The 25,212-nt window shown below is 54.6% G+C and overlaps 1 protein-coding gene across 1 annotated transcript in view; it reads left to right on the top strand.

Annotated features, from left to right (window-relative positions):
• Positions 1-11,235: 11,235 nt before the first annotated feature.
• The window catches only part of TRIM8 (tripartite motif containing 8), a 30,297-nt gene continuing 16,320 nt past the window's right edge, over positions 11,236-25,212 (top strand). The window contains exons 1-2 of the mRNA XM_063405408.1: positions 11,236-12,435; positions 12,724-13,379. Coding sequence (XP_063261478.1) covers positions 12,810-13,379 — 570 coding nt within the window. The 5' untranslated portion in view covers positions 11,236-12,435; positions 12,724-12,809. The remainder of the gene's footprint in view (positions 12,436-12,723; positions 13,380-25,212) is intronic.

Here is a 25,212-nt window from a genome sequence, read left to right as displayed (position 1 = left end):
AGTTTCTAATGTAAATTCTTACATTGTTATTGCAGTGCTGGGTGTGTTTCGCCTGCACGTGACTTTTTGTAATATTTTTGTGAATCACTAAACTTTTTTTTTCCTCCCGTGTATTCTAAGTGCATTAAAGGTATTTGCAGAATTGTCAGTGTCCTTCTCTGTGGGCAACATGGTGGGACCAACAGTCTCCTGCTCGGCTCTGCAACTCCTTTGGCAGCTGCTTCTCCTCATTGACACCTTCTTCTCAGGTCACAGGCAAGCAGGGTCTCTTGCCCAGACCTCTGGAGAACAAGTGCGGGAGGGAAAGGGATCTTTTTTTCCCCCTAAAAACTCAGCAAAATGACTGGTCCCAGGACCTGCCAGGTTCAGCATCTTCCATGAGCATCTGCTGGCAAAACCCCTTGAGTCGAGGCAGCCTGAGTGCCCTGACAGCCAGGGTTTCCCGTGCTCTTTGGACAAGCTGCAATGGGGAGTGCTCGCACGTGGCTCTGAGGATGCAGCCAGCTGGCCCAGGGATGGCAACCTCGTCCACCAGCACAGGAAGGAGGGAGCTGGGGTGAGTGTCAGGTCAGGTCCGTGTTCCTGTGCTCTGCCAAGAGCCTCCTGGCTTCAGTGGGATTTGTGGGGGTGTGGATGTGTGCACAGAGACCGAATATGTCGGGGAAGAGACACAGCAAACACTTATGAAAAAATATTACTGAGCTAATGTTGCAATGATTTCCCAGTAACACAGAACGATTTTGCAGTAATCTTTTTACACTCCTCAGTAATAAATGCCTTTAAGGCCAGAGAGAAAGGGTGGAATATCTGGGTGGGGGAGGAAGGGAGATCGCAGTGCTCACAGGAAGGATGATAGGGAAAAGAAAGGATGCATGGAGAGCCAAAATCCAGCTTTAGGCAGGTTTTGCACTTGCTCTTTGCAGGTGTTATCTCAGCCCACCCTGCATCAAAAGGGGAGCAATAGGCAGAAAGGGTTTCTGCAAGGATTTCTTTTCCTTTGAAGTTTGGCGTGAAAGCCATCCTTTTTTCCTAAGACCTCTCCCAGAGCTGCATCCAGACACAAACTGCCCCAGACCCAATGCAAAGCAGTGAGAACTCCAAGCTCTGCCAGTGCAGAACAGCCCCTGCTGGACATGACAAAGAGAACATCACTGAGCTTGGCCAAGTGTCACCATCTCACTTGAGGAAATCTGGATGGTCAGCTGGGTTCCCCATGAGGTTATTTACCCAGACAGGGGCTTGGGGGGAGAGAAGCCACCCACAACTGGTTTCTTGGCCCAAGACCCCCTCACGCCTCTTGCCTTGCCAGTTTTCAAAGCACATACAAGCACAGGGCCGCTCCTTTAGGACATCTCAGCAAGGACAGCAGAGCCAGACCAGCAAGGGACCCCACATAGTGCTGGGAACCCTCATTGCCAGCCACTTGGTTAATTTAATTAATGCATTAAACGATCCACTTTTGCCTTTCCTGTGGTGGCCAGGCAGTACCCCCTTTACAACAGTGCATCCCAGCTGATTCCTCTGTTCAGCCCCAGATCCGGAGGGGACCCTGGAGCTGTGGCACAGTGGGGTGCCCCTCTCCTGCTGGCACCCTTCCCCCGAAGGCCCACCACAGGCACAGCAGTGCCCAGCCCAGACAGCCTCCCTGCTCTGCCTCCGCCCCAGCCAAAAGCACCTTCGGGCAGTGAATTTAATTAAGGTTTCTGAAAAGCAGTGTCTGGGAGCCCCTCCTGGATCTGCGGCTCTGAACTTCATTAGGAGCGGTTTGTTGCTAATAATGCCGGCAGCTTCTCTAATTAATAATGGAAGGGCTGTGAGCAGATGCCAAGCCAGGAGAGGGAAGGGATTTGTTTGTTTATTTCGCTCCTCTCTTGGATTTTTTTTCTGGAGTGTGGAGAGAGGGCTGGGGCTCATTTCCCATCTGGGAAGTGAATGGCAGTGCCTGGGAACCTCAATGGGGAAGAGGGTGCACCTGTGAAGCTGAAGAGGGAGATGGAGTAGGGTGGGAGATAGGCCCCCATGGGTGGAGCAAGGGAGCATCCCCCACAGCAAGGGGCTCCTACTCCCATGGGCTCCCTGCCCACCCAGGACAGAGCAATCATGGCTGGACTGGGCACCCAGGAATAGTTCTGACCCCCAGCCCCCTCACAAAGCATCGCTCCCACAGCATGTCCCTTCCCATGGCATGTCCCCTTCCCATGGCATGTCCCCTTCCCATGGCATGTCCCCTAGCCCATGGCAGGATGGTGCAGACGTAGGAAGGAGGTGTTCTCCATGCTTCAGCCCCCTGGGCCAGCAGGATGTGTCATACAACACTGAGAAATGTGGGCTCATAGGAGATCACCACACCAGGTCACTTTGGATTTTTCTTTTTCCCCTCTTTTTCCCTCATTTCTCTCCTGCTTGCTGTCTCTCCCAGCTGATGTTTGTGGCACAGCTGGCCACAGCAGTACCTTAGTGCAGAGGAAAACTGACACAACGCAGTGCATAGGACCCAACATGTTAACACCCTGTATTCCTGGGGGCCCTGTGGCCAAGCCATGACTGGAGAGGGTCCTGGAACAGCCAAGCTTGGCCAGATCCTGCTGCCTCTGTCTGGCACAGGACAAGCACCCCCAGCCCCACAGCCAAGCTTTGGGGACACCAGGGAGCCAGCAGGTATCCTTGTCCTGTTGCTTGTCACAGCCTCAGGTCTGGCACAGGAAACCAGGACCTGGCAGGACTGTAGAGAAGACCCTGCACGCCCCAGCTCCCTGTCTAGGTACCCACAGCGTGCCAAAAGCTCCAGCTTCTCCAAACAGCTTTCAGAGCAACTGTTCCTGCTGTCAGGCAGGGTTTGCACTGGGGAAAAAGATGGCCTTACCTTGCCCTGTCACCTCATCACTCACAAGAACTGAAGCCATGTTTGGACAGGCCATGGCAGCTCAGCCACAGTGGCCTCAGTGCAGGCTTTGTCCCCTCTGTCCCCTCTGTCCCCTCTGTGCCCCACCGCTCACCTGCCACAGGGAAGCACTGCCTGGAGCCTCATCTCAGGCAGAACCACAGTGGCTTTCCAAAAAAGTGTACCTCAGGTTTGGTTTTGTTTCTCCTAGGGGAGGAGCATTGTTAATGCCCTTTCCCATCACTCTCATTTCCTCAGACTTCCTACACTCTGGCCACAAACCGTAACTCACCGGAGGGCAGCGAGCAGGGCTGCCCTGCGCTGGAGATGCTCCTGCTGCAGGAGATGGGGTACCCACTTTGGAAGGGCTGGATAGGAGGGAGCAAGGGAAAAAGCATGGTTAGATATTAAAAAATCTCCAAGAGCATCCAAGGCCAAGATGAGCTGGGAGACCCAGCTTGCTGCCCAGGCTGGGATCATCCCTGTCTGCTTAACGCACAAATCTCTTCTGTGGCTGTTAAAAATGCTGGAGCAAGCATGGGCCATGGCACCACGTATATCCCACCTGCTTTTTGAACAGGAAAATTATCAGAAGCTTGCAGCAAAAGGGAAAACATAAAGGCAAAGGGGCTCCAGGGTGGAGGGGCAGCTGGGCCGTGTGACAGGGAGCATTCCCGGGGGCACAGGGCGGTGTGGCAGCCTGCCCAGCCCCAGCACGGCCGGCCGAACAATACTGTGAGGCGCTGGGAACACGCTCGGCAGTGGGAATCCCAGTCCTTGCCTTAAAAGGAGATTTCAGGGAATGATTTTATTGGAAAATTGTTTTCTGATTATTCAGCTTGTCGAAAGTTTCATTTCATTATTTGCAACATGGCGGGAGGGGGGCTTTGGCTGCCCAGGAACGGCGATGGCCAAGGATGTTTCTGTGGGTTTGTAGTCCAGAAGAGCCCATTAAATCATCATGTTTTACCTCCTGTGTTTGCAGACCAGAGAATTTCCCCCCATCTCCCCTTGCAGCGAGCCCCATAACTTGTGGTTTGGATTCAAGCGGGCAGCCCAGGGCGACGTCCTGTCTTGGCTCGGTGACTTCAAGAGAGGAAGAATCTCCCACTGACTTCCCTTGGCTGTTTGTCCTGGTGGCCAAAAAAAAAATGCACCCCTGAGAGCAACACCCCACTGCCAACTTATTTCTGATGCAGCTGCATCCTGCTTGCCTGGAGCCTCTTTTGGATGAGGGAGGATGCCCACACCGCCCCTCAGCTGGCGCAGGTGTGCTCTCTGAGCCGCCAGGATTGATACAGAAAAATAGCGGGATACCCCCGGCCTGCCGCTAGCCAGCAGCTCAAGAGTTAATAAACTTCCAACAGATGTGACCGACGTGTCAAGACATGAGAAGTACGTGGTATGGATGTTTATAAGTACATCGACAGAAGGCATTCATAAAAGGTTATAAACTGTGGTAATAAGCAACCCATCAACTTGTTTGGACTCTAACACTTGATTAACCATTTATTAAAAGGTGCAGTAATCATTTATAAGCCATAAGTGAGACCGAATGTAAAGTATGACTCCTTTTATGTTAATAGATGCCTCAAGAATTTCCTCTCCCTTCCTGACATGTTTTGGGTGGTTAAAGGCTAACCCTGGCTGCCAGGTGCCACAGCCCCTCCTTTGTGGTGTGCATTATCTGGTTCCACTCCAGGAGCCTCCCACTCTCCTGACACCTGTGGAGGGGATGTGGCTGTCCCCACCACAGGTTTGTTAGGGCCCTGGTGTTTTGTTCATGGAGAGTTTGTTCTGGCCAGGCCCTCGGTGACCCCTGCCAGGTCACCATCCCTTCAGAGACTGGCGCAGGGAGGGACAGACAGAGAGGTGTTTGCTGCCAGCAGTGCAGTGGGCAGCACAAGGTGGGCAGCAAGGGAAGCCTGGCAGCTCTGCAGGGAGAGGAGGGCCCTCAGATGTGGGAAGAGCTCAGGCACCTCTCCCAGGCTTTCCTGGCAGAGCCCAGCACGGGGCTGGAGCCCAAAGGAAGATCTGTGCAGGGACAGTGGGCACCAAGCGCCGAGCTGAGCAGAGTGAATCACGGACAGGGAGGCTTCAGAGGGGCCAAAACTACCTGCCTAGAGACTCTGGAGCCCTGGGGTGCCCAGGGGAAGGAGAGAGCACAGAGAGCTGGGAACCCACTCCCTGCATTCCCCGTACAGGAGTCTGCTCAAGCCCCAGGCTGCCAACAACCAGGATGAGACAGAAATGCCTCCAACACGAAAGCAGCTTCATCCTTCTGTCAACAGGACCCTCCTTTTTGTTTGCCATCACACTCCTACCCCCAGACAGGTCGTGTTTTCCTTCCTGGTGTCTTAACAAAACCTAAACCCGTAATTGCTCCCATTACACAACCAGGAGTGACAGTTTATTAGCAATGCTTCCTGACCTAATTTATACCAGAGCCCTCCTGCTTTTCCCTTCACTGTGGGCAAACAGACCTTGAGGCTTTCTCAGAGGAAGTTGAACCCCAGCAGCAATGAGTGCATGGGCCACAGCTCTGGAGCAATCTCACGCCCTCACCTGCCTCTGTTTCCCCCAGTTGCACCAAACTGGCACCACTTGAATTTGGGGCTTTGGGGTTGGGGTTGCACAGGGCATGGCATCCTTGGGTGCTCTGCACTTCACAGGAAAGCCCAAGAGCTCCCTGGCAGGGGCTTTTTAGAATGTGTGTGGCACTGGGTCTTTTGGCTGGAGCCAACTCGAATTGCAGGGAACAAGCAGAAAATTTACAGGAAGGCTGAGAAATTGATGTGAAGATTGCTAAGATTACACCTTGCTCTGGGCAGGGACCACAGGGGCCTTCTGGTGGGAGAGTGGCTGAATCAAACTGCAGATGGGAATGGAGGTGGTGAGATCGTATCCTGCTCCCATCCTGTCTCCCATGATCAGATTTGGGGCTGGCATCTTCATGTCCCAAGCTTGTTGCTGGGCTGGCAGCACTGAGGAGCTCCATCTTTCCCTCAGGGAAATGCCTCACTGTGGTGTGGGATGCTGTGCCAGAGATTGATGCACCAGGGAAAGGGCTGGAGCAGAGGGAGGCCCGGGCCACTGGTAGCCATGGACTCAAGGCAAAGGGCTGCTGCTTTCTGCCCTGGCCTTGGGGGCAGCCAGGGGGTGTGTGAGTCCCTGCTCCCGAGGGATGGTGACACAGCAAAGCAGGAGCCCCGGGGCAGGAGGTTTACAAGGCCACTTGGGAGGCTGTAAATCCTGGCCTCACCACTACAACACAGATTGGGTTGGAAACACCTCAAAATGTGACTTTTCTACCTGTGGCACAGCCTGGGCCGTGGGCAGTGCCAGCCTGGATGGCCTGTGGGGGCAGCAAGGGGGATTCACTGCCAGAATCACCTTCCCTTCTCCCGACCTGTGGTGGGAGACTCACTGTGCCGGAGTCTATCAGCATTTGCTACCATCCTTTCCAGATTCCTTTTAAGATGAATGAGTTACTCTTAACCTCATACAGTACATTTTTCACAGTGCAGTGGTGAGTCTGCCCCAGAGCTCTGCTGAGGAAAAGGAAACGTCAGGCAAATTCCAGGGATAGTGGCTCACCAGCCATCCCTGTTAAAGGCTGCCCACTGGCAGCCCGGCTCTGGAAGCATCTCTCCAACTGGCAGCAGAAGGTAAAATGAGACCAAGCTGCATTTCTTTCCCCCTTGTCCACCCAGCAAACTTTTACAGCTTTTCTGCCAGGTCCTGTCCCCTGGGTCTCAGGGGAAGGAGACGCCCCAGGAGGGGGAAGAGCAGAGGAGCCTGTCTGGCTGCCAGTCTCCATCACGCTCAGAAAAAAGAATAAGAGAAAATTGTGCTGCAATTTTTTGTTTGGTTGTTTTGGGGTTTTTTTTAATATATATGGAGGTTTTGTGGCTTTGACGCAGTTTCCTGAAAATCCTGCCTCATCCTGCCAGAGACTGAGCAAATGCACATCCCAGCCCTCGGCGCTGGGGAGAGAAGGAGGAGAAGCCAGGGAGGGAGAGAAGAAAGCCTTTGCCAAACTGGCCTGACCAGAATGTGACACAAGAGCAGGAAATGAGTCACGCCGGCAGGGCAGCTGCTCCCAGGCATTTGCATAGAAAGAAACCCCTCCAAGCAGGGAACTACAGCGGCCCTCATCCGGCTCCCCGCGCTGCAGGCCCGCAGCTGCCGGGGCCACTGCTGCACTCACAGCACCCACCGGAACCCCGAGCTCCGCCAAGGCGCTGAGCCCTGGAGCATCACCCCTGCCCCACAGCCCGCTGGCTGCCCTCCCCTGGATTTGCCCAGCCTCAGATTGGGCTATTCCACCCCGGATTTGCTGGAACCAAAGCAGAACTCCCCTCCAACACCCGGACATGCAGTCCCCCTTGGCCAGCCCTCAATATCCACTTTGGCCCATGCTTTAGGCTTGGGGAGGAAGAGAGAAAGCCCAGCCTTTTTGCCCCAGGAGGAGCCCAGTTGTGAGGCTTTGCACAAGGGTGAGGCTCTCCCACAGGGCCAACAAGGGCATCACCATCCCTGCACCCAGCACACCATTCCAGATCTGTTCCCAGCTTCCAGTGTCAGATGTGGGTGTCGCTGGATCCCAGTGCCTGGGGGGCTGGGAACCTGCTTTGTGTGCTGTGGGGACCAGGCTGCATACCCTGCTTCTGGTCCCTTTTTATTAACGTCAGAGGACAGGAGGTTCCCCCTGCAGATGCACTACATACACACATGTGCATCTTCCACCAAAAGGTATTGGGCTGGGAGGATGCCACAGCAGGCAGGTGACAGTATGTGAGGGACAAGTGTGACTCCATGGCATGGCTGGGCACAAGTGGTGCATGTTGGTGCTGTGCCCTGGGCTGGGTCAGCAGGTGACCGTGGGTCCTCTGTGTTGTGCCTCTTCCATGGAGCTGTTTCCCTCCTCCTCCGCCCCAAACAGGAACAGGGGATGGCCATAAGGAGACAGATTTAGTGTTGGAAACCAGGCTGCTGCTGCCCTGCAAGTCTCTTGACTCCTTAAAACCAGCTTTAAAACATAAATTTCAGTGAAAGCCTCAGTGTGCTAACCACATTGAGGAGGGTGGAGGGAGCTTTTTCACACAGAGCCACCTCACCAGGCTGACACGGAAGGGGACAGAAGGGGAGTGATGGCATATTGCTGACTGGTTAATTGAGTTATAAATGACCCAAGAAACAGAGAACTTTGTGTTACTTCCACAGGGCTCAAGGCTTCTGGGGAAGGTGCGGGGCTGGGTGCCAGAGCCTTCAGGAGTGTTCCCAAGAGAGGGTGGTGGCAGACAGGGATGATGTCACATTAACAGGCAAGTGTCCTGTAAATCTGTGCAAACACCCTCCCCCTACCATCAGCTCAGCAGGGTCCCAAGCCCCAAACACTAAAGTGAGTTTTGTACCTCGGCTCTGCGGAGCAGCCAAGTTCATCCCTGCTCCCAGGGACATCGTCTGCACCAGGTAATGCCACCTCAATGCCAGATGCTAGTGACAAGTGTCTGAGCATCCTGGCTCTGCAGGGTGTTCCTGCAGTCCAGTCAGTGCTCATTGAGGGCTCAGCAGAGATGCTGATGCTTTACTGGCAAGACAGGAGGCAGGCAGTGGTCTTTTTAGAGCAGGACTAAGGGCTGCTAAAGGGAGACCTCTGACAAAGGGGAATGATGTCCTGGCAGTGGCTGGGAAAATGGAGGCTTGGGGGAGGTTGAGAGATGTACGCCAGGATCCAGCTGCAAATGACCTCTGTGGTCCCCTGGTGTGGTCCAGGACCCACACCAAGATCCTGGTGGAGGGGAGACTGAAGCATGGGCAGGCTTTCTGCAGCTTGCTCCTGCTGGTGTTCATCAACCACCCAGTACTGTCAGGAAGGGGTTTAGGAGCTGTCTAGGCAGAGGGAGCCCTGTGTACAGCCTTCCTTCAGGCAGCTTCTGCTGGTTGTGGAAGGGCTGCAATGCCCAGCCTGGCTTTGGGGCTTCCCTTGCCAAGGGAGTTTCTCTGGCATGGGCAGGGAGATGGCATCATCCAGATGTGGGTATGATGACAGAGTGCCAGTCCCAGGACAGAGGGATTCCCAGCCAGGAGTAGGGTGCATCTTTCAGCTTGGCCAAGCCCCATCCCATCTGCCTTCCACTTTCAGGTACTGGTAAATACCAACCAGCTTCCTCAGCACAGCCACAGTGGGAGTACAGGGGGCCTGAGCAGCCCCTGCAGAAGGGCCCTGCTCAGGCTGGGGTGGGGATGGTGGCTGTCACTGGAGGCTGTCTGGTATTGAGTGTGTTTATAAAGAAGTGAGAGTCATGAATAGTTTTGCGCTGACTTTTTGGGGAGAGGTTTGCCTCCGCACGGCCTCCACCAGTCGACTGCGGTTCTGACACATCTCATGCTGCCCTGCCCAGCTCCCACCAGTCCTGGCTGCCGGATGGCTTGTAAAACCCTGGAGGAGAGGTACAGCCCATGGGCTCTGAGGCCTGGCAGAGGAATTACATGGCAAACCGCTCCCTTTTCAGGAATCAGCACTTGAGCCCCAGGAGCTCTGGAGTGAGTGTGCAGGAATGGAGGGGAGCAGCCGAGGGGTGATATGGGGTGAGCCCCAGTCCTGCAGCAGAAGCCATCACTGTCTCCTTATCAGCGTGTCTCTAGGCTGGACCTGCCTATGCACAGGGGGTTCCTGTAAAACACAGTGCAGAAAGACCTGGATAATCTCCATACTGGGAGTGGTGTGGAATGCTCATCCCTCTAGCAGGCTGCCCCAGGTGGTCCAAGGCACTGGGAATACAGGGTGCTATAGTAGACACTACTGAGTGGTGTCTCCAGACGTTTGGTCGGTAGCTTTGAGCCTGCAGATGGGGAATTCCTGCTAAATCCCTCCCAGAGGCAAATTGCCATCACAGAGCGTCACCCAAGGGTCAGGTTTGGGCCAGAGCCCAAAGCTGTTAACTGAGTGTTTGCCCTTTTGTCACTCCATCACAAACCTGACTGTGGACCTTGAGCATTTTTTGGTGTAAATGCTTTTTTTTTTTTTTTAGCCATTGTCACTCTCACCAGTGGGAAATGGATTTACACCAGCAATGTGCTTTATTTCCAGCGGCTTGGCACATATGGCAGGGGTCAGATATATAGTGGCCCACAAAACAGCTGCAGAAACATTTGGTGGGTGAGCTGTTAACAGAGACACTTCTGTGCCCCGAGCTCCGGCAGAAGGTGCTGGGGCTGCTGGTCTGGGAAGGACCTCAGGGGACAAACGGCTGCTGCTCTGCACAGGGAGGAAACGCACCTAAATGGTCCCGTGCAAAGCAACAGCCCATCTAGAAGCCAGCCGAGAGGGCACAGGAGGCTCTTGAGGGCACTTATCCCAGAATATTTTGAGTTGGAAGGGACCCACAAGGATCATCGAATCCAACTCTTGGCCTGCACAAGACATCATCAAAAATTAAACATCCTCAGTGTGTCTGAGTGTGTTTTCCAAATGCTTCTTGAACTCGGGCAGGCTTGGTGGTATGACCACTTCTTTGGGGAGCCTGCTCCAGTGCCCAGAGAGAACCTTTTCCTAATATCCACCCTCAATCTCCCCTAACACAACTTCAGGCCTTTTCCTCGGGTCCTGTCCGTAGTTGCCAGAGAGAAGAGATCAGTGCCTGCCCCTCCTGTTGCCCTTTCGAAGAAGTCGTATCCAGCGATGAGGATGGTGCCCAGCACCAGCTGTGACCCAGATGTGCACGGGTTCCAGGGCGATCAGCCTTCCTATGCACTGGCACCGTGAGCAGTGCTGGCCGGCGGGGATGCTGGTGGCCAGGCAGGGCGGCCGATGCCGTGGCCACACGGGCCACCCCCAGCCCCTGGCAGCGGCGGAGCTCGGCTCCGGGCCCCACCGCGGGCCGTGTCCCCTTTACGGCGGCGCGGCCGCGGGGCGGGACGCGGGCGGCTCCCGGTGACGCGCGGGGCGGTCCCGCGGGCGGGGCGGGGCCGCTCCCGCCGCAGCGCAGCGGCAGCTCCGAGGCGGCGGCGGCAGCGCCCGGCGAGACCCACCGGCACCGGCGCCTCCGCTCCGCCCCCCGCCGCGGCTCCCGAGCGGGGCGGGGCGCGCCCGTCCGCACCCTTCCCCCGGTTGATCGATCCCCGCGGCCGCCGCCCCCATGGCCGCCCCGCCCGCCCCCCGCCGCCGCCCCGGCCCCCCGCGCCGGGGCTGAGCCCGAGGCGCCGCCCCCCCTTCCCCTCCCCGCTGCGGGGATCCGCGCCCCCGCCCGCCTCGCTCCGCGTTCCCCCCTCCCCCGGCCGCGGCCGCCTCCCCGGGGGCGGCGGGAGGAAGCCGGGGCGTGGGGCTCCGGCGCCCAGGGCGACCCCAAGATGGCTGGAGGCGGCGGGGGCGGGCGCGGGGGGCTGTGCTGAGCGGCCCCGCCGGGACGGGACGGCTCGGCTCGGCCTCGCCTGGCCCCGCAGCCCCTCCGCAGAGCCTCGCTCGGCAGGCGGAGGAGGTGGCTCCTGGGAGCGGGGTTGTTCTGGTGACTTTATAATTTCTTTTTTTAAAATATCCTCTTTTTTTCCTTTTTTTTTTTTTCTTTTTTTTTTTCTCCTTTTTTTTTCCCTTTTTTTTAAATTTTATTTTTAACGCGCTCCCGGTCTCCGTTCTCAGCCGGGCAGCTCAAGATGGCTGAGAGCTGACTCGGCTCTCCCGGAACCGCTCGCTCCGGCCGGCTCCTCCCGGCTGCCCACCGCCGCCTCGCCCCTTCCCGGCGGGGCCGCGCCGCGGAAGGCAGCGCTCCGCCGCCGGCTCGGGCACCGTCCGTGCGCCCCAAAGCATTGTTACCGTCGGAGGCTTGCGACCCCCGCGCCGGCCATGAGAGCGGACTAGGACGGACACCCCCGGGCGCCTTTTTCCCCCCAGCCCTGGTGGAAGTGGGAGCAGGTTGATTTGGGGTCCGCGGGGCTCAAAGCCCCCCTTGGCAAAGCCCGTCCCCTCTCCCATCCCTCTCCGGAGCGTTGGAGGAGCTGGGCGGGCTGTGCTGGGCTGGGGTTTGCTCTGAATGACCGAGCTCTCCCATTCAAGACCTCGCAATCTTGAAGCAGGCGAGAGGGCTTTTTTTCTTTTCTCTTTTTTTTTTTTTTTTCCCCCCGTCTTGTCTTTTTTTCCGTCTTCCTTTTTTTCCTCTGCTGCTCCTCTGATTTAGAAGGAAATCTCGGGGGCCGCAGAGAGAATTCGTTTTTCTGCCATCGTCATCGTCGCTATTATTATTATTTTTTTAATCTTCCTCCTTTTCCCGTTTTGGATCTTAACCCTTTGATCTGTTTCCTTTAAAAGACTCTCATTCCCAACTCCCATCAGGGGGAGAGGGAGGAGAAATACAGGGAAGGAAAAAAAAAGCCCGAGCGAGTCGCTGCCCTCAGCTGTTGGCCAGGTTTGGTGGGGACAAAAGTCCCTTTAAAATATTGAATGTCAGTTGCAAACCTAAGAAAAGAAAAATCTGATCTGGAGCGCTAAATTTAGGAGCTTTATATGGAACTTGGACTCTGCTGCTGGATTTTGTATGGATTTTTTTCAACCTTTGGTAAGTTTCAGTTCACCTTCTGGGGTAAAAAGGAGCAAATGGCTTTTAGGGGTGGTTAGGACTTCGGGCTGTAAGTCCAACAGGATCGCGTCGGGATTTTTTTAACCATTTGTGTTGTTTTTTTAACAAAGCGATGGGTACGTTGCGTTTTCTCGCCGGATATTCCTAGAGTGCTGCTCTGTGGTTTATTTTATCCCCGATTTTAAAATCTGCTGCGGTTTATTATTTATGGCGCGTGCTGCGGGGAGGGGGGAGCCTCTCCGTTCACCCTCAGCCTTCCCCTTCCAGGGAGGACAGACCCCGGCGTCCGCCCCTAGACCGCACTGAGCGACCGAAGCGGCTGGGGGGAGACGTCGACAGAGCTGCCGGCAGAGATGGCCGAGAATTGGAAGAACTGCTTCGAAGAGGAGCTCATCTGCCCCATTTGCCTGCACGTCTTTGTGGAGCCGGTCCAGCTGCCCTGCAAGCACAACTTCTGCCGGGGCTGCATCGGGGAGGCGTGGGCCAAGGAGTCGGGCTTGGTGCGGTGCCCGGAGTGCAACCAGGCCTACAACCAGAAGCCCAACCTGGAGAAGAACCTGAAGCTCACCAACATCGTGGAGAAGTTCAACTCCCTCAACCTGGAGAAGCCCCCCTCAGTCCTGCACTGCGTCTTCTGCCGCCGCGGCCCGCCGCTGCCTGCCCAGAAGATCTGTTTGAGGTGCGAGGCTCCGTGCTGCCAGTCCCACGTCCAGACCCACCTGCAGCAGCCCTCCACGGCCCGAGGGCATCTCCTGGTGGAGGCGGAGGACGTGCGGGCCTGGAGCTGCCCCCAGCACAACGCCTACCGCCTGTACCACTGCGAGGCCGAGCAGGTGGCCGTCTGCCAGTTCTGCTGCTACTACAGCGGGGCCCACCAGGGACACTCGGTCTGCGACGTGGAGATCCGCCGCAATGAGATCCGGGTGAGTCCAACCATCCTGGGCACCTGGGTTTGCCCAGCCTGGGGACCACCCAGCCACCCTCTTCCCTGCCGTGTCTGTTCCCCTGGGTTTGTGTAGGACCTGCACAAAATCCATCCTGGCACTGCTCCTCCTTCTGCCCGGGGTCCCCCCGAGGCAGACATGTTGGGTGGCCTCCCAGCCAAGCAATGACAGAGCCCCTGGTGCCAGGGGGCTCCCCAGGGAAGGTGTCTGTGCTGGGAGGCCTTTGTAGCTGTTGAGCTGTGGGACCTACGGCCCCTTGGGTGTGTGCTCTGCAGGGAAGGGTTGACGTCTTGGGCTAGGGACGTTTGGAGGGACCGTGTGCCAGGTTTGTGCTGGGCTGTGCAGCTGTTTGGAGGAAGGCAGAAGAGCTGCCTGCGTCTGAGGTCGAGTCACCCCAAAACTGGGCTTCTTTGGAGGACAAAGCGGCTGCAGGAGTGGATCCTGTCCATTGTAAGGCCTGTGAATGTCAAACTGCCTGCTCTTCCCACTGCCTCCCACTGGGGCCAGTGGCTGCCATCCTCTTCCCCCCAGCAATGGAAGAGGTTCGTGTCAGAGACCCGTGACGTGTCAGAGACCCATGACGTCTCACTGGTGGGGATTCAGTCTTGGGGGTTGACCGAGAAATGTAATTTTTGTTAGGGGGCACAGGGCTGCCTCTCTCCTTAGAGCAGCTTGGGCTGTTGTTCTGGATTCGAGGGAAAGCGGGTCTGTGTTTTGCTCTTGGCCAGGCCATCTGGCAGGAGCTTTCACCTCTGGCTCCCCACCCTCCAGTTCCTGGCGGGCATTTACCAACCCTGCGGCCAGCCCTGCCGTGACCCTTCTGCCACCTTCCCCCTTTTCAGGGCTGCCCCTCCGCTCCCCCTCCGACCCTTCGAAGGAGGCTCGGCGCTTGTCTGCCGAATAAATATTTAACAATGAATTGAATGGTGATTACTGTAAAATGGGGATGATTTCCTGTGTATTTTAATGTTGCCAAAATGAGTCACCATTTAGCAATAAAAAAAAAAAAAAAAGAAGTCATAAATAAAAATTGCAGTATAATTACTTTCCAATTGGATGGCCAGGCCTGGGAGTGGGGCGGGGGGGGTGCAGCTCTGTGTAGAGAAAAGCCAGCCTGAGCTCACAGGAAGGTTATTTTCTTCTCCAGGTTTTTTTGGGGGAAAACCAGGGACCTCCGCGGAGGTGCCAGCAGCTCCGCCACACACGCTGGAAGGGGAAAGACCCAGTCAGTCTTTTGGAGAAGCGCTTTTCTGCTTCTATTTATAGGGAGTCATTTTGGTTTCCTTCTGCCAGGGTGGGGAGCCACCTCGGGAGGGCTGTGCAGGGCTGGGATGGGGCTCGCATGTGCATCTCCCAGGAGCCTTAGCCAGGGACCAAAACTATTTTTCCAGGTCCTCTTCCAGGACACTTTGATCTCATTTATTCCCGCTCTTGCTGCGTGTTTTTTTTGTTCTTGCTGCCGTTGTTATGGCTGGATGTTCGCCGCTTCTTGCGGATGCACGCTGCTAATGACCTGGCAGAAATCTGCCACCGGCTAGGCTGGATTTTGGCCCTGGCTTGAAATTTTAGGATATGTGGCCAGGCACCAAAAGTGTTAGACGGCTCTATCGTAGAGCCACGGAATTATTTTGTGACCTTGGCCAAATCCCTCGGTACCTCCATCACCACGTTATTTTAATTTCCTTTCTCTGATGATAAGCTTGTCTCTTCCCGCTGGGCGCGTGGCTCAGTTGGGTGCACGGAGTCTGGGTCAATGAAGGACAGCACCAAGCTGGGGGACAGTGTGCCCGAAGGATCCCCCCTATAGATTAAGCAGTTCTTCCATGAAGTGGCTGGGGTAGGGATGAGGCCCTGGGAAGAGCACCCAGCGGGTTGCCAGCCCTTGCTCGGTGGCTGTGTCTCTGGCTGAAAGCTGCCCGTTGCCAGCCAGCAAAGGAAGGTGGCCTCGTCGGCTCCCGAATTAGGGTGCATGAGCTCAGCTGGTGACGCGGGAAGCCGGGCCCGGGATTCCTGGCTGCTTGCTCACCCTGCAGTGGCGGTGAGCCGCACTTGGAGCATCCCGGGAAAGATGGACTGAGACTGGGGGGAAGATGAGTAACACTGGGCTTGGGAGGTCCGGGGGGAGGCCCATTGTGAGAGGTTTGTTCCATGTGTGGCTTGTGTTCGGAAAGCCGTTAATTGAGAAATGAGTCAAAGTTGGGAGGATCAGAGCCCTGACCTTGGTGTGGGGGACTCGCAAGTGTGGGGGTTGCAACATCAGCTCACTGTGAAGGGGGTGGCCCCCATGGCCCAGAGGAGGGACTGGAGCCTGCAAGCATGCTCCCCATAAACTCTGCTTTTTAGCATTTGTTCCTCTGACTGTGCTGTCAACCAGCCCCGAAGGGCACCTTACCCCTGGTTACAGACCAGTTTGAAGGGGAAAAGGGGCTCGAAACAACCACCAGTGCTTTGTCAGCTGAGCTGGCAGCTGGGGGAGAAGTGCTCTGGCTGGCTGAAGGAGGCTGCAGGTAGGTGTCTGCTGGAGGAAAGGGACTGTCTGTGCAGGGTTTGCCTGAAGTGGAACATGTGCCTGGTGAGTTTGGGGGAAGGACCCCGCTCAGCGTTAGGTGCTGCACAAACCCGCAGAGTCCTGGCTCGGAATTAGTTGAACTCCACGGTGCAACTGTAATACAAACAGTAAATAAAATATGTGGTTAATCTTTCTTTCGTGGGCGTATAAAGCGCTTACCTCCCCTTCCCCCCGTGAGATGTTTTCTCCTTTGTTTCCTGTTTTTGTAGCACTTAAAGAGGAGAGGGGGGGAAGAAAAGCCAACAAGGCACCCTCTTTTCTCTTTTTTCTTTTTTTTCTTCTTTTTTCTTTTTTTTTTTTTCTTTTTTTTTCTTCTTTTTTTCTTCTTGTCATTTTGTTTGTGTCAAGGTCTCAAAATGAAACATTTTTTCTTCCATCTTTGCCTTTGCTGCCCCAGCCACGTGCCTCCCGCCTGCATGGAGGAACCTACTTCTAAGGCTGAAAAAGAAAGCTGCTCCAGTGAAAGGTTGATGTGTTGCTTTTTTTTTTTTCTCCATTAAAAAGGGGCAAAAATACATTGTTGGGATTGGAGTATCGATAAGAAGTCAGCAGTCAGAGAAAGAGTTGATTGCCCTGTCTTTGTGTGGGACATGGTTGACTGAGACCAGGTACATCTGAGCTTGCTCAGAGGTTTCCCAGCTACCTGTCCTCAGCTAGAGGTGCCACCAGTGGAGAAGGGCTTGGGTAGAGAGGCTCTGCTTCTGTTTTGTTTTGGGGGAAGGAGATAGATTTTCCCTCTGTCCTAGCTTCCTAGAAATCCCTTCACATTCTGAAGATCTGTGGTGGCTTTGAACATTGGGTGGGAGAAAATGCGTTGTGGTGCTGAGACCTGGAGGAAAACATTGGGAATCCTCCTGCAGGTGTGTAGGAACAGCATCCAGCACTGTCCATGGAGCAGTGCATGTTCAGTAGATCCAGGGGGACAGGGACTGGGCTTCTGGGTCCATCTGCAACTCGGTGGGTTTGGGCTTGCTTTCTTGGCAGCACCCCACATAAGGCCAAGTCGTGTACTTTCTAAATTATGAGAACAAGGAAAGGTGATTAGGAGCACAGGAGGAGATGGATCTCAAGTCTGCTAGAGACTCTGGTTCTTTGCCAGCTTTGGCCACCACCAAGTCCCATGTGGCATCCACATGCTGCCATCTGTGCCAGGGATGTTTTTCTGGGACCAAGGGAGTCCCACCAGTGGGGAAGCTTGATATCAGCTCCACTGCCAGGCTTCTGGCATGAGCTGCTCTAGGTTGTTTTACTCTGAAACAGGTTTGGTAACTTGTGATAGACTGGATTTTTACAGGCTTACTTATTTTCCAGATGACTTGTTTATGAGGAGCACGGCACGCAGCTCACTGCAGGCATTGTGAGTGCAAGTGCCCAAGTGCTTGAGTGCTAATTTAGCTCTCGTGGCTGTAGGTGGTGTGGCTGGTGCCTGGCAGGTGTTTGTGGCACTCTTTGAGCATACCTGGTCCCCAGACAACTTTTGCAGCAGTTATGCAGCTTCTCCCTGCGCCCTCCATCTGAACTTCCACCAGCACCCCAGAGCTGAGCTGCCAGCCCAGCCCAAGGGTTAGGTCAGCCTAACCCAGGTCTCTCCTTCCCTGGCTTTGCTTATGCCCTAATTCCTGCCCAGGGCCCTCAGAGATATGGCACTGTGCACCTAAATGTGGCTGATCATTGTGCCCTAGGATGCTGTCAGTTGGTCAAGCTGCCATGATGAGCACTGACTTCTTGGGCCTTGGGCAGTGGCAGAAATCCCAGCACCCACCTAGCCTGGCTTCCTAGCTCTGTGCCACTCACCACATCAGTCTGTCAGGCTTTGCTGCTCTGTGTAGTCAGGGGCAGCAGATTTCAGTTCAAGCTGTAGCAGCCCGAGCTGCCCTAGAGAGGTCTGGGGGGGCTGCGCCACCCTGCTCAAACCCCTCTGGGTTTGCTGGACAAGCAGCAGTGGGTATCTTGGCAGCCCCAGATCTCTGGCTGAACTGGAGCAGTCTCCTGCCTCCGCAGGGTTTGGATTAAGGGCTTTTCCCTGCTGCTTTCCTGCTAAGCTTGGGCATTTTCTGTGCCCTTAGCCCGTCATGTTGCCAGTGGTTGGTTGCTCCAGACCTGCAGCTGCAAGTCTTTTGTGTAGAGTCAGTCTGAGAAGTGACAGCAGAGATGGAGGATGCGGGGAGGCAGCCTGGTGGGTTGGGTGGGAGGGAGGAGAGTGGCGTGGAGGGGACAGCCCTGGTGAAGGAGTAGGACTGGCTGCTGTGGAGAATGCTCTCTTCCCATAGGGGACAATGCAGTGTGGATGGCAGCTGTCACAGAGTGAGGTGGAAAGAGGAGAGATAAGGAAAGGTTCACCTGAGGACCTTCAGCTACTTTGCAAGGAATAGCAACAAAATGTAGCCCAGGCTTACACCCCTGCTCACCAGACTGCCCTGGCCTACCTAGAGCTTCCCACTTGAAGCCCTCCCTGAGCAGTGACTTCAACACTGAGACAGAGGTGTCGTGGTCTGGTCTCTGAACTAGGAGGTCTAAGCCCAGCTTTGTCTGGTGATGAGGGCTTAATGAACTTAGCCCAGACCTGTGTTTAATCTAAATCTATTGTGTGATACTTATGTGAGCACCATGTATCTGCTGGTATGGAGGTGATCAGTGTGCTGTTCTCCTCAAGCCCACGAGCATGATGGAGAGGGAGAAGTAAGTGAGACAGTGGGACACCCTGGACTTCTCTCCACCCCTCGGCCTCGTGCCTCACACGTGGGACTCTGGGTGAGCCCTTCAAGGAATGCACAAGTCCCAGGACTGTCCTTCCCTGCTTCTCCCCTCCCCTTGCTCTAACAAAGCACTGTTCTCAAGGTCTCATGTGTGCTTGTCTGGGCCTGGTCCTCCCAGAGGGGCATCCACAGCCTCTCTGCTGCTTTGGTCTTTGCCTCTGGAGCCAAGGAGTTGCCTCTGTCCCCATCTGAGCGGGAGGAGGAGAAGAGGGGCTGGCAAAGGGGGTGGGAGGAGAAGGCAGATTTCCATGTCTCACAAAGGGCACAAGCGATCAGATTCGTGCAACTGCCCAAGAATAAAGAGGCTCTTACAGTGCTGGCTGCCCTGACCTCTCTCCTCTCTGCTCCAGAGGACAGCGTGTGACCACACAGGGATTTCTTAGCTGTACTTGGGAGGCAGGCAGCGGGTTTTCTATACCCAGATCTGTCTGCAGCTTGCCTTGCAGCATATTGGCCTATTTTTGGCTCGTTACCTATCTGTTTATTGGAAATCTTGGTACATGGTGATAATTTCTTCTTTTCTTCCCTTTAATTTCATGTAATTGTTTTGGGTTTTTTTTTTCAATCTGACTGAAATGGGGCTGAGAGCAGCAGTGCTTCCAGAGCAGGGACAAAAGTAACCAGGAAACACAGGGCAAGAGAGGAGGGATCGACACCGAAACAATGAAATAGCCAAGCAAGGAAAGACTGAATGCTCAATAGCACAAGCCTTTGCAGAAATGCCTGGCTAGTGCAGCATTTTATAATCAGCTTCTGTGCAGGGCTGGCCTGCAACAGTAGTGTGATGGGGGAGGAATGCTTTGAATTAGCTGGATGCCAGAATTAATTCTGTCAGAATTCAAATGTACATGTATGTACGGATTTATAAATAAACACTTGGAGCAGGATTCTGCTTTGCCACGCAGGCTCCGGGGCAGAATCTGGTCTGGCCTGGCTTTTTTGCTTTTAAAAAAAGTGCTATGGATCTGGGCTAGGTTCTGGTGACTTTGTCAACTTCTTGCATTTATCAACAGCCTGTAGGCTGAGGAGGTGCTGGTTGGGTTGAAATATGGGGGATGGCACAGAGGACTCAGAGCTGCTGAGCTTGCTTGGAGTGACAGCCAATTTTCTGCAATGAACCTCTCTTTTCTGGAAGAGAAGGTGAGGCAGATGCTGGGGGACTGGTGAGGAGATGTGAAATGTGCAGGACCAGGGATATCCTGCCCTTCCCTTTCCTCCACGGAAAGACAGAGGCAGCCACCCCTCCTTTTCCTGGGAGAGCTACATCCAGCATACTTGGGAAGGGGAGGAAGAGATGTCTGGTCCCAAATATGGAGGGAGGGATGGTTATACACAGGCATGAGACTCTGGATGCACGCAAAAGTTTTTACATATGTGCCCCAGATGAACTCAGGGAAGAAGTTCCCAGTCCTGGATCCTTTCTGATAAAGACAGCTTTAGCCTGTTCCCACCAGGGCATCGCAGTCGTCCCTCTTCTGTCTTGTGATTCTCTTGTGATGGTAGCATGAGCAGAAGTTCCCAGCTCAGCACAGTGCCCTGCACTCTGCAGTGGTGCCATTGCACTCCAAGCACACTCCCAAGTCATGTGTTTGCTGGGATGATGTACCAGAACTGTTAAAAAAAATAAACATGAATTAATTTAATTTCTCTGTTTTTTTCTCTTCCCCCTACCTGTCCTTTTTCAGTTTCTTTCTGTGTGGATGCTTTGATGGGGGGGCCGTCTCTGGAGTGGGCTGGGAAGAGCCGAGCTGTGGATGGCTCCAGATGAGGCAGTTGGCAGGGAGTGATGTTCCGGATGGCTGTGTCTCTCTGAAATATGAGTAAACATTGTCAGAGCAGCCGACTGTATGATCTGAGGCTTCAGGAGAGGGCTGATCTGTCTTTTCTTCCCTTCACCCATCTCTCCCCGTTCAGGGTCCCCCATTTGCTCAGCATCACCCAGTTCTCCTCTCCCTACCTGGGTGACCTGGAAGCTTCATCCTAGAGCTGTAGCTTTGGAGAAAGGGAAAGAAAATCCCGCATGTCCTAATGGAGGCAGTGTTTTCCCTTGCCACACGACAGCTTAATCTAAACCCTCATTTGAGCCAGTTATTGTGTGGCTTTAAAACCCTGTCCCCTGGAAGCTAGTCTCCCACCCCCTTCCCTCCCCGTCAATCCTGGTCAGTGGAGCCGAGCTCCAGGCTTTGGTGCTGGGCCACACGCAGACACAGATCGATCCCGCTGGGGGTGGGTTGGTATTTCTGTGGCAGTGGTTTTTATTGCTGGCTGCAGTGCTTGGGTTGTTGGTGAGTCGGGGGGGGTCGGCGTGCACTGTAATGGGCTTGTGCGTGTGGCAAGGGGAGAGAGAGGGTAATGTGATTGCATCCTGCTGCTCATTATTCTCGTGCTGGAAGGGGGGGCCGCTTCCCTCTCCCCGCCTGAATCCATGTGGAGCTGCCGCCTCTGCGGTGGGAGCAGGTTTTCCCTGCAGGTGAACTCCTCTGCGCTCAGACAAAGGGCTGGGGGTGCCGGTGCCTCCCTTTGTTCTTTTCCTGTCCTGGTGCACCCGCCTCTGATGGCAAAAAGCCCCTTGAAGCGTGCCTCTCAAATGGATGGAGCGGAATAAATGTGCTGCGAGGTCTCTGTCCCCCTCAGACCCTTTGGGGACAGTCCGGGAGGGGGGGTGCTGCGCTCCCCCTTCCCTCTGGTATTGTGCTAGCCCCTTAGTGATGGGGGTGGCCAGATCCAGGAGGGAATTGCTGCAGCTCTCCTGCCACAGCTGCACGATTGTGGCTAGGTGGCTGAGGCCTGCAAGCTCTGTTTTGGTCAGAGGTAGTTTGGTTGTAGGGGGTGGGGGACAAAGCCTGCCCCCACCAAGGGAATGGGAGCACATCTGGGGGCTGTTTTCCTGCCTCTGCCTGCTGGCATCCTGCACAACAGGGCATCTGGGCAGGGAACTGGAAATAGTGGCTGGTGTGAGGACCACCCCTTTCCAAACACATCTCCCGAGCACGTAAGCCCAGCAGGTAAAACCAAGGCCTGTCCTCCAGCTAAGGAATTTGTACCTTTCTACTTAGAATAGAGGAGAAAAAGATCATTTTAATCTCTATGGGGAAGTCAGGGGTTTACCCTAAATTAGAGGTGAGCGGAGGTGGGGAGACCTGCTAAGAGTCAGGAAGTCCATGGCAGTGTGGGTAAGCAATCCTGGAGACTGGAGCTTTCTTTGCTGATGGTGGTACCTTGCAGAACGTGGACCCTGCTAGCTGCCCCCATCCAGGCACTTCCTCCCCTGATTCTCCCCAGGGCTGGTTCTTGCTACAATCTATGAATGCACATGGTATTAATCTCCATTTACCAAAGTGCTTTTCAGCAATATGATAAACAATAACAAGGGGAAGAATAAAAAATAAACCTTCCTCTCTCTAGGCATTAAAACTGCCCACTGGAGCCTTCCTCAGGAAATACTCCTCCTTCCCAAAACACAAGGCCTGGCTTCACAGGAGAGAGACAGGAGGCATCTGAAAAGACAGCTTTCATGTACACGCTGCACCCAGTAACTGTTGACAAAGGCATTTGAGGAAAACCTTGTGCTTCCCAAACAGCGGAGGCTGGGAGCGTCTGTCAGTTTGGGTGGGGGATGGAGGTATCCAGGGGAAAGGGAACCCATCAGCCCATCTCTTCTGGGTCTGATGGAGGCAGCAGGCATTGACATTTTGAAGGTCAAGCAGAAGTCACGAGCTGGCCCTGTGGCAGCTGTGCTGGCTGGCAGGTAAGGGGAAGCTACCACAAAACCCTGCGATAGCCACCTGGTTTTTGTGTGGGTACAATCTCACCAGGGAATGAGGACCTACCATTGTTGGTCATGTCTGTTCTAGAAAATGGCAGTGGGTCACAGCTAGAAATGGCTTCTCTGGTTGTACACTGACTGCTGGTGCTGCTCCCCCAGTCCCTGTGCAGTTCTCAGCACATCCCATAACATTTGTGTCTCCACCGCATCCTCTTTGAAAAAGGATAATGAAACTGAAAGGGGGAAGCAGGGCACACTACAGGCACCTTGGACTGCCAAGCTTGAGAAAGCAGTGCTGGTCTGCCAGAGACTTGAGAAGCTGGATTTTTGAGTCAAAAAATGAAATGCCACATAGGCAGAGAGTGAAAGACTCCTTATGTGAGGACGAAAACTGAGCGTCAAATATGGCTCACGTGAATCAGCAGGACTGGAGTTGTGCAGAGCAGCTCCCTTGGCTCCCTGGGAAGATGGAGCTGACTGGGGTCTGAGCTGTCAAGCTCTGATGGCCGAGTCAAACCTGGAAGATAAATGATACTTCAGAGGCCTGAAATCAATAATGTCAAAGGCTGGTCCGTAATTGGGTGAGATTAAAAACCAATGACAGGCCTTCTCCTAGGAGCAGAAGTCAGCCCGCTGAAGGAGAGCAGCAGGCTTTGCTCCTTCCCTGGCAGAGCCCACATCCAAAATCCACCTTCCCTGGCTGCTCTCTGCAATATCAGTGATTTCCCTTTTCAATCAACACCGAGCACATCCTGCAGGTCCCCTACAGCCAAACCATCTTCACTGGTGCCTGTGCAGTTGGTCCAGAGTGCTCCTGTCCTTGAGAGAGTGGCTGAGTTAGAGACAAAAGCAATGTAGTCTGGTGCTGGCCACCATCCTCTTTCATTGCCTGGGGGTGAGCTGGGACTGCAGGAGGTCAAGGAGGAGAGGAGATGCTAAAGCAGGAGGTCGTATTGATGCTGTGGGTACCATGATGTGGCATGTTCTGTTAAGGTGCTTGGCTTTGGGGAGCATACTGGGGAGGGGAGTTTGGGAAAAGAGAGCTGCCAATTACTCTTGCCTTTAGTCCTGAATACATTATTTTTATCTGTATGTATCAATTAATGGGTACCATGAGTATTTAGCCACGCATGAGCAGGAGACGGGTGGGTACATGCTCGTGCCGTTTTTGGGGGTGCTGATGTTAGATCTTGTCATAGAAGTGGTTTTTCTCCTGGTTAGGTGCTAAGCAGGGAACTGTGTCCCCTAGTTGGCAACAGCCACAGCCTGGCATGGAGAAAATAGAACTGATTTATTTGCAGGAGCAAATTAAAATAAGCTTGAGTCCCTTCTTTTCAGTGCGTTCTTAGAGGAGTGCACAGGGTGCAGGGCAGGGCCATGCTGTGGCTCCTGTGAAGGGCACTGGGAAACACGATGTTGCCTCTCTTTCCTGGGTGCAAAGGCAATTGAAGTAGAAGGGGCCATGTTGTCTCCTGCTGCTGCCCCTTTTTCACACACAAGGAGCTGTAGATGCTGTTTGCCTTTGCCCCAGGCTCCTCTTCCCCTTCCTCCCCACTCCCCCACCCCTTCCCCGCCAGGAAGCCTGGCCTTTGTGTGAAGTGATGCCTCCTGACATCAGCCGGGCGCACGATTTCCTCCGCAGCGGGGAGGGTGAGCGGGCAAGGAGAGGGGTGCCACGTTCCCCAGGGGATGACGTATGGTCTGGTCTTGCTGGAGCACAGGGTGACAGCACTCCCGGGGTGGCTGTGTGCGCATTTGGGATGCTATGGAGAGGTGGCTGTCCCCAGCTTTACTGGGATGGTGATCCAGTGAAGCTTTGCCTGTTTGTGCTATTCTGCCTGAAAACACCACACCAGTGTGTTGCTTTTTGCTGCCTAAGGCTCTGATTGCTTCCGTGGCATCTTTATGGGACCCTTCAAGGGATGCATTGTTGGGCTTTGTGTACCTGAAGTTTGACCAGCACTGGATGCAGGGTCTTGCTCTGGGGTTGGCATCGCAGTGCCATGGAGCAGAGGTGGAGGGGTTCAACAGCAAGGCAGGAGCAGGGCTGATGTCTCCTGTGGACCAGGGCTGCACCAGAGCTCTGGGAGCATCCTGCTGTCCATGCAGGCACCTTGCTTTGGAAAGGGCAGGTTGCAGGTCAGCTGGGAGGGGATTTGCTGGGAGGAGAGTATGTGGGCTCTTGGCTTTTCCTTGGAAAGGGGCTAGAGCAGCTCATGGGAATTGGCCAAGTGCCTGCCAGCAAGAAGCCATGGCTGGCACCTTGCCAGGAGTTTGGGGGCCTTGCATCACTTTTAATTTGAGATGTGTTTACTGGGGGATGGCATTTTGCAGCTGGCTGGCTGGAAACTACAGGTCCCAGCGTGCTCCCTCACGTGTCACCCAGGGGGAGCATGGTACAGGGATTGCAGTCTCGGTGCTTGCCACTTTGGGGTTTTGCTGTAACTGAGAAGGGTTCTGATTCAGCATCACTGGGCAGAGCCAGACTGCAAGACATGGGAAGGGTCTCTGCCTCCTGTTTTCCTACCCTGCCACCCACTTGTTCAATGCATGACCAGGTTGGCCTTTTTGTGTCGCCAGGCTGGGGAGGGGATCTGGTCCTATTCTTACTCGTTTACAACGTAAATATTTTGGTCCCGAGTACGTTGCTGGGAGCTGGGTGTCACGTTGAAGAGCATGATTCATTCATGCTGTTGCTGTTCAGAGCACAATGAGGCAGCC

This window comes from Prinia subflava, chromosome 9 (assembly GCF_021018805.1).
Source record: "Prinia subflava isolate CZ2003 ecotype Zambia chromosome 9, Cam_Psub_1.2, whole genome shotgun sequence".
NCBI lineage: Eukaryota > Metazoa > Chordata > Aves > Passeriformes > Cisticolidae > Prinia > Prinia subflava.
This window is presented reverse-complemented; position numbering and strand designations above follow the sequence as displayed.